This window comes from Pyrus communis, chromosome 12, assembly GCF_041283825.1.
Source record: "Pyrus communis isolate YQ-2024b chromosome 12, ASM4128382v1, whole genome shotgun sequence".
In the NCBI taxonomy this organism is placed as follows: Eukaryota; Viridiplantae; Streptophyta; class Magnoliopsida; order Rosales; family Rosaceae; genus Pyrus; species Pyrus communis.
The window spans coordinates 9782187-9791268 of NC_142576.1; the positions used below are offsets into that span (position 1 = coordinate 9782187).

The window sequence follows — 9082 nt, forward strand, 5'->3', positions numbered from 1 at the left end:
TTTTCAATCCAAAACTGTGAAAAAAAAATTGAAACTGAATGTTTACCAAACATAAAAAAGCTCCCAGCTTTTTTTTATAGCCATTTTTTTTCTTCAGAATCACCTCAATACCAAACTAAGAGAGAGAGAGAGAGAGAGAGAGAGAGAGAGAGAGAGAGAGAGAGAGAGAGAGAGAGAGAGAGAGAGAGAGAGAGAGAGAGAGAGAGAGAGAGAGAGAGAGAGTGGCTAGTAGGTAGTGAGAGAAAAGTGAGAGTCAGACATCCAAGAAGTCCTGGATTTGACATCCTATGATGTGAGTTAGGATTTTATTTAGTCATGGCTATATATATTTTTTTTGCTTTTAAATACCACAAAATTCACAACTTAATGAAATCATACAAAATTTTTAATTTTTTAATTCACTTAGATTTGGATGAATTTAAAAAATGACTATTAAAATCTTGATTGACTACACTTATATTTGTATGGATTCTAAAAATCCTTTAGGGTGCGTTTGTTGTGCCGGACTATCTCGGACTGGACTAGCTTCAAGGACTAAGTTGGACTGGCTTAGATTAGACTAAGCGGGATTAACTTAGTAAAGCGTTTGGTGCAGTATTGGACTAAGAAGCTGGATAATAACAAATTCTAATATTATATTATTTAATCTATAAATTATTAATATTTTATTATGATCTTATCTTTTTCTCCATCTTTTCCTACCATTTCTGCTCTCTCCCTCTTCTCTCAGTTCTTCGTTCCATCATCTCCCTCTTTTTTTCCTCCCAAACCTCTGGATTCCTGTCTCTCTCTCATTCTCGGTCAAACTCCTTATTGATTCTAGTCTCTATTTCTCTACCCTCCCTCCCTTTCTAGCTATGCGCTGTTTGAACGGAACCTCACGGCTCCATTTTTCTCGATGAGTTGCAGGTTTCCCGACGTGTTTTCCAGCCAACCCTCGTTGAATTGGATGAAGTTAGCACCGCTAACAAATTCCTCACCATCCCTGGACCGAGATCTTAGCTTGGCATGCTCGAATCTATCATGGATTCGAAGAGGCCCAAACAGGCCGAGACTTCCAAGCCATTTTCCGGCCACATTCGACCACCTTTTGGCCTCCATTCAGGTAGAATCGTAATCTTGTCACTCCCAGCTTCAATTTGGTATATTTTATATGAAAGTTGGTTGTGAAATGGATTTGAAAGAGAGTTGAATCAGAAAGTTAATGATTGATCTAGGTGACCGGAGATGACGAGGAGTTTGTCGGAAGTGGTTGTTGAGCATGACGAGGACGAGAGAGAGATGATAGTCTTAGTTAGTCCCATGATTTTTGGGGGGCTTCTTTAAGACTGGCTAGCCCATGATTTAGTCTAGGCGAGTGAGACTTAGTCTCATTAAATCTAATCTCTGCTGGGAACAAACTTAGGATTGGACTAATCCTTAGTCCAGTCCAGTCCAATGATTTTAGTGAGGGCAAACAAACGGCCCCTTAGACCATCTCCAATGGTTGGGCTAAAAGTCAAATTTTTTAGCCTGAAAAATTTAGCTTTTAGCCCAAAAACAGTTTTTCTACTCCAACCGTTCTACCCTAAAATTTTAGCATGGGATTATTAAAGAATGAACTTAGGCTATTTTTTTTTGTTAAATTAAATTTTTTTAAAAAAAATAAATATGTAGACTATCGTAAATTAATTTTATGAACATTTTAATCTAAAAAAAATTTAAATTCCGATAAATATTGGGTAGAGTCCATCCCGATTTCTGGGCTAAATTTCGGGGGGAATTTGGCATTGGTTTAGCATTTAGCATTTAGCTCAAAATTTCCCTTTGGGTTGGAGTGGGTTTGGGGGGAAACTTTGGGGGGTAATTTGACTTTTAGCCCACCATTGGAGTTGGTCTTAGTTGACTACTTTAGGATTTTAAAGTCTTTTAAAATCCTCTCAAATCCGAGTTTGACTACACCTCTTTAGCCGATTACCCGCCTAAAATTTTATAAATAGAAAATTTGGGCTCTGCATTTTGATTCTAAAATTTTATGTGTTGTTCACATGATCAAAATATATAGAAAACTAGATCAAAATTTTTAAAATCTAACGAAAATTAACTATTTATAAAAGTTTATAAAATAATCGATTAAAATTAAAATTAAAAAAAATTGATTAATTATAAAAATTCAAAATAATCAGCTAAATGAAGAAATATGCCAAATCTATTTTCTTACCTAACTTAGGTGCTACGAATCTTCTGCCACCGCAGTGAATGTCATAGTGAAAAAATGGACTAAGCAGGACCGACCACCGATATTATTGCCGATTGGATGGGAGCGAATGAAGATTCTCGTCAAATCTTCTTTATGAGGATTTTATGGATCATTAGATTATATATGTTTATATTATATCGTACGGTTATAAATTATTATAAATTTTTTTATTTAAAATTGAATAAAAATAATATTTGACTAAAATTGATCGTATAATATACGATGAATAAATATAATTAGAGGATTTCCGAGATCCATTACAAAAAATATTCTCTCTCGTTGATGGACGCTTACAAACGTACGAAACATGATTTCAATGGGAGCCACAACGACGTCGTTTAGCGCACAGATGCAGAGTCCACCTGGAACTGCCCAAGCCACATGGTCTAATCGTTATGACCACACTACGACCACGCCACAACAGTAACCGCAACAGAACACGGAATCTCTCCCCTAACTCTCTCTCTCACCTCCCCCAAATATTAAAAAGGAAAAACCAACGGCGCTGATAAACCTCACTCTCTCATCCCAGTCGTCTCCTCTCTCCTTTCTTCTCCAGCGTCCGATCTAAAATCCTCCCTGCAATCTCCATCTCTCGCGCCAAATAAAATCAAACAGGTTTTTTCTCACTCCTCCATTTCTCTCTCTATGCTCTCTCTCCCCTAATTATGGCGAGTCTAGGGTTTCTGATTTTTCCGATGGCGGTTCTGTTATGTTATTTCTGTGCTGTTTTTGCTGTAATTGAGCTAGGGTTTCAATGGCGGAAGCTCCCGTGAGTCCAGGCGGCGTCAGCCACGAGAGCGGCGGCGACGGGAGCGGGAGTCCGCGCTCGAACGTTCGGGAGCAGGACCGGTACCTCCCGATCGCTAACATCAGCCGAATCATGAAGAAGGCGCTTCCTCCTAACGGAAAAATCGCCAAGGATGCCAAGGAAACCGTCCAGGAATGCGTTTCTGAGTTCATCAGCTTCGTCACCTCTGAGTACGACGCCGCTTTGTGATATTTTTTTCGTATTTTGTTTATGAAAATTTTATCTGTCGGTTTTGGTTTGATGTGTGGGGGTGGAATTGTGTGCAGGGCGAGTGAGAAGTGCCTGAGAGAGAAGAGGAAGACGATCAACGGTGATGATTTGCTCTGGGCAATGGCGACTTTAAGCTTTGAGGATTATATCGACCCCCTCAAGGTTTACCTCACCAAATACAGAGAGGTAACTCTGTCTAAATTGTGTTCGCCTTTTTTTGCTCGTATTTGTTTGGTTTCAGAGAAAATTTAGTGGGATTTGGGAAATGATAAGGAAGTGAAAAATATTGATCTCATTAGTTTGTTTTATTTTTTGAATTACTTGTATTCAATTAATCTCAGAATTTCGGTGTTTTGAAACAAAGCGGAGTGTTTTCTTATCTCATTTGTTGTAGGTTCGGATTCAGTACATTCATTAGTAACATTTAATTTTGATTTTGTGGCAATATGAAACTTAATGTTTTCTGATCTCATTTGTTGCTGGTTCAAATTTGGTAAATTCATTAATAACATTTCATTTTGATTTTGTCATGATATGAAACAGAGTGTTTTCTGATCTCATTTGTTGTTGGTTCGAATTTGGTAATATCACTAGTAACATTTCATTTTGTTTTTGTTCCGCGAAACGAAACAAGTATTTTCTGATCTCATTTGTTGTTGGTTCGAATTTGGTAACTCATTAGTAACATTTCGTTTTCATTTTGTCGCGAAATGAAACGAGTGTTTTCTTATCTCATTTGTTGTTGGTTCGAATTTGGTAAATCTATTAGTAACATTTCATTTTGTGCTTTGACTAATACATTGTTGCTTTTGTTTCTGGTGGTTGTCTTCTGGGTTGATTGGGATATTGCAGGTGGAGGTGAGTTAAAATTGTCATTTTTTATTCATGCAGCAGTTTTTATAATTTCTACCGTTTGCTTTGATTGATCTTTCTCACTAATTATCGGATTTCTGTTTGTGGTGGCAAACAGGGTGATACCAAGGGTTCAGGGAAAGGCGGAGATTCATCTTCTAAGAAAGATGCTCAGCCAAGTCTAAACCCTCAGGTTGAATATGGTTTTATTTTAGGGAATTGTTATTGGCGCTCCAAAAATCTCATTTTGCATTCCAAACAGTCTATAATTAGAATGAAAAATACACTTCTGAGGCGTGTAGAATGGGTTTTTTGGAGTGCTAATAACAGTTCCCTTATTTTATTAATGAAGCGATAATCTTTATTTTATTTTTTTTCATATCGTTTTTTACTTGGTATAAATTGTGCTACTTCTTTTAGGGGGTTGTAATTTATATGAAAGCTTATCTTATCCTCTTAGACCATCTCCAATGGTTGGGCTAAAAGGCAAATTTTTTAGCCCGAAAAATTTAGCTTTTAGCCCAAAAACAGTTTTTCTACTCCAACCGTTCTACCCTAAAATTTTAGCCCGGGATTATTAAAGAATGAACTTAGGCTTTTTTTTTTTGTTAAATTAAATTTTTTTTAAAAAAATAAATATGTAGACTATCGTAAATTAATTTTATGAACATTTTAATCTAAAAAAATTTAAATTCCGATAAATATTGGGTAGAGTCCATCTCGATTTCTGGGCTAAATTTCGGGGGGAATTTGGCATTGGTTTAGCATTTAGCATTTAGCTCAAAATTTCCCTTTGGGTTGGAGTGGGTTTGGGGGGAAACTTTGGGGGATAATTTGGTTTTTAGCCCACCATTGGAGTTGGTCTTATGGTGGCAATTTTTTTCTTAGAGCAGATTTCTCACCAAGGTTCTTTCTCCCAAGGAGGGAACTACTCAAATTCTCAAGTAATCTCTTGCTCTTCGTCTCCACTTACCCAACTGTTTTCAGAAATTATTCATTCTTTTAAAAAGTTTGTTAGACAGTAATCCTTTTATTGCCACCACATTTCCATATAAATTTTAATCATTTCCATCTATATATAAGCAATATTTTCCGTAGCATTGTCTCCTCCGATTGATGGATTTGTCAAATAACCTTATTCGAGAGACACCTTGTAGGGTTTGCCTCCGAATTTTGTTTTAATGATCCAAACCATCTAATTTTAGGTATTTTCTTAAAAAGCATCCTTGCACAAAATTGGACAAATCCGAAACCATTAAGAGATCTAGTTGTACCCAAGAAGATAGAAGGAAATGTTTCAAGAAGACACTAAAATGACAATCATTTAATTAAAGGGGTAAATGGTTTTGGGTTTGAGTATTTTTTGCAAGGATGATGTTTACGGGAAGGCCTAAAAACTAGATGGTTTGGATCATTGGAACATAATACGGAGTGGGGGCTACAAGGTGTCCTTATTTGAGCGGTCCGTCCATTGAAGCTCCATCTTCCTTTGCATGTTTTGAGCATGATATGTGCACAGCCAAGTGATGGTTCTTCAAGAAGAATCATCGACACAATTTGTTTGCACATCATGATTTAATCTTATTCCTGGCTTTGGTTGGTTGGTGTTTTTCACTTCAGTTAAAGATACGAAGATTTTCTTTTCAATATTATGTAGTAATTGTGCATGTCATTGATAGAATTGATCATATGCTGGATGATCATTTGTTAGTAGAATGTGGATAACCTTTTCTCTGTGCAAAATAAAGCAAAAACTGCACCCAAGCACTTAAACCATGCATGTTTTTATGAGGTTTTCTTGTTTTTATACATTAATTTTTTGCATGCCCTGAAATACTAGTGTAAATTGTGCCATGTTCGATCGTCTTCGAGGTTTTCACTTGTTGCTGCAGAGTTTATAGTTGGTGCTTTTGTGATGAGTTTGTAGTTGTTGCTATGTTTTTCTTTTTACCCAACGTATGCTAGGTTAAGTGTGTGCTTTCCAATAGTTAAGATTATCTATACAATATAAACTGTTCGTTGGGGTGAACGTGAGATGTGGCAAGCTACTGACTAGGGGTGCAACTCAGGCGGGCTGGAAGGTCAACCCTATCCTAACCCAACTTTTACAATTCGGGCTCGAGTTCGGGTTGGGTTTCATTCGGGTTCATTTGGGCTCGGGTTTAATTGGGTTAGGGTTTATTTGGGTTGGGTTTGGGTTGTCCAATTTTTTTCAATTTTAATCTTGTACCAACTTAATTTCCAAGAATTCCCAAAAAAATTAAGCCAAGTAGCATCAAAGCTAGCTAACTCTAATTTCATAAATCAATCTACTATAAAGCTTTAGGATTTAGAGACTATGAATATGGGCTGACTAATCAAAGCCTCTTATTCCCTAAAAGCTTAAGTAATTATAAAAGATAATTTATTAAAAATTATTAGAAAGGGCGTTGGTTTTTGGACTCGGCACACTTTGGTGTAATATGTGCATTAATTGATATAGGTTACAATCTGGTTAGATTGGGTTTGGTTAGGCGGGTTGGGTTGGGGATGGACGGGCAAGTGATTAATCCAACTTAAACCAATCAATGAACGGGTTGAAATTGGGTTGAGTTCGGGTGGGTTATAACTAAAAAAAAACCTGCTTGTTCGGGTTTAAAGTTGGGTTGGACATGGACGGGTTCGGATTGGCCCAACCCAAGTTGTACCCCTACTACTGACCAGTAGTAGTTGCATTTTAGCATCCGATGTTAGTAGATCTATTAGTACTGTAAGGGATCATGTTTTAATTCAACTTTGAGCTTCCAATAGCTTAGTCTAGCTTCTATAATGTTAAAATTTTGGGTAGGGAGAACATGTGATGAATGTCATACCAGCGGTGCGGCAAAGTTACGTATGAAAGATCCTTAAACTTTAAGATGACATTTTTGCATGTCAAGGATTTTTCCTGAGCCTGCCTTTTGCGATATTATTGTTTGTCTGTTTGGCTTTGTTTTCGATGAATCGCTTTATGAAACTATAGAAATGTTATTGCTAGTTGTGACTTGTGAGTATGTTGGTTTTGTGGTTTTTGTACTCGGTATGGTCTGATCTAATGAATGATTTGTTGTCACAGAACCAGCACATGATAACTCCTATGCAAGGGTCAGAGTAGATCAAGTCTTCTTGAAGCTACAGAACAATTCAGCTGCCCGTTTGAGATGATCTCGTCCAGTGCGCGGAACAAACAGCGATGAATAACTTGTTAAATTATTTCCGTTGTGAAAGCTATAATTCGAGGGTAATATTAGTGATTTCATTCACGTCCGTTAGTATTTGCTTTACTGGTATGGTTTTTATGGTAAGGAGTTTATTTAAGTTGAATGTCTGGTATTTTAAATCTCAGGAGGATCTGTTTTCTTCTGATTCGTAGACTTTATGGCATTGTTCCTGTTACCAAACTGTGTAGGAAATCTTATTTACTTCCAAATTCTATAGTATATTTTAATTTTTGTTATTCTGGGCAGTTTCATTACACGCTGTATTGGAGGAGAATAATTTACATGGTACGGACCCTAGGTCTTCTCGTGGCGTTCAAAGGAATGCTTAATCCCTCTACAACCGCCTAGAATTCGTGAAAAAATGACTGTTCGCTTATCCAGTTTGCGTTCTACTCCAACTTTCTTGGCTAATTACTAAGCTTTCCAGGTTCGCTACTCTAGTTGAACTCGGATTTCGTACAAAGTCTTTCTTAATTGGCCCTTGCCTGTCTTGCTTGTACTATTACTGTAGTGGTGTACTCATGCTATGTAAGTCCTTCAAACGCTTCCTAAGATAGGAAATATGCAACTTCTGAGTTCTTATATGCAAGGAGTCATCATCTTTGCAGAAAAAAATCAATGTTAAACGTGCGAAACAACGAATGGTCCTACGTGAGTGAAGCAAATGTTCTCATAAGATTCTCTTATGTTGTGAATTGAAATGAATGGAGGATGTTTACGTACTTTTCACTGGATGCGGTGATATGGAGTTGGGACACTTGGTACATAATCTCCGGCCCCTTCTTAATGTACCGATTCGATCCTTTTTCACTAACACCCTTACGGGTTACTAAGACGGATTCCCATTCTCTTTGACTTCATGGTCGAATATAATTGTCGTCACTTGCCGTCCACTTTAATCAAACAGTGGTGGAAGAAGTACAACAACAAAAATTAAATGATCACATGCTATTACATTAAAATTGAATGATGTAACGGTCCGTTTGGTAGGCTGTTAAATTAAGATTGAATGGTGGATGATCTTAATAGTTCTTTTGGTAGGCTGGATGAGATTGGGTTTTAGGAATATGATTGGATAGACAGAGACTTGTAATATATGTATTAATGATAAGTTAGATAGCTCACTTTATTGTAGATTCATAACTCATCGAGTCATATTTATCTTACATTTTGACACAACAAACAATGGACTGGACTCAAGTTTATTTTAATTGGTCACAACCTATCCAATCCAACCCACCAACGGGACTTAATTGTCTTGAACCACAAAGTCTAGTTGTTGAACGTGACTCCACTAATAGAATAATCTTTGTAGGACTTTTCATAGTCTTGCATTAGTAATTTGAAACGTTATACTAGTAATACACCTGTGCTATAAAAGTAATTTGGGGTTTCATGATAGGACTAAGACCTGGTTTGGTACTGAGGTGATTCTGAAAAAAGCTAGTATCAAAAAAAAGCTGGGAGCTGTTTTTGTGTTTAGTAAACATTCAGCTTCAGCTTTTTTTTCACAGTTTTGGGTGAAAAAAAAGCCAAAAACAAGAAGCTGCAAAACCTAATTTTGAAAAACTAGCTTTTTTTCACATCCGTTTTACATAAAAGTTTACCAAACATTATAATACTGTTTTTTTTTCAAAAGCACTTTTACAAAAAAGTTTACCAAACACTCTGCTGCTTTATTTCACAGCCGTTTATTCTCACAGCACAGCAGAAACAGCTTTTTTTAAAGCA

At 36.7% G+C, this 9082-nt stretch overlaps 1 protein-coding gene across 4 annotated transcripts; it reads left to right on the top strand.

Moving 5' to 3' along the window:
• The first annotated feature begins 2646 nt into the window (after positions 1-2646).
• On the top strand, positions 2647-7587 carry LOC137745813 (nuclear transcription factor Y subunit B-1). 4 transcript variants are annotated; one of them, XM_088682084.1, is made up of 6 exons: positions 2647-2857; positions 2986-3220; positions 3317-3450; positions 4229-4305; positions 5006-5056; positions 7207-7587. In XM_088682084.1, the coding sequence occupies exons 2-6, from the start codon at positions 2997-2999 to the stop codon at positions 7243-7245; spliced, it is 525 nt and encodes a 174-aa protein (XP_088538210.1). In that variant the 5' UTR covers positions 2647-2857; positions 2986-2996; the 3' UTR covers positions 7246-7587. The 4 variants fall into 4 exon arrangements, with proteins under 4 accessions (XP_088538210.1, XP_088538211.1, XP_088538209.1 ...); XM_088682085.1 differs by having other exon boundaries at positions 2650-2857; positions 2990-3220; positions 5001-5056; XM_088682083.1 differs by having other exon boundaries at positions 2650-2857; positions 2990-3220.
• Positions 7588-9082: the final 1495 nt, after the last annotated feature.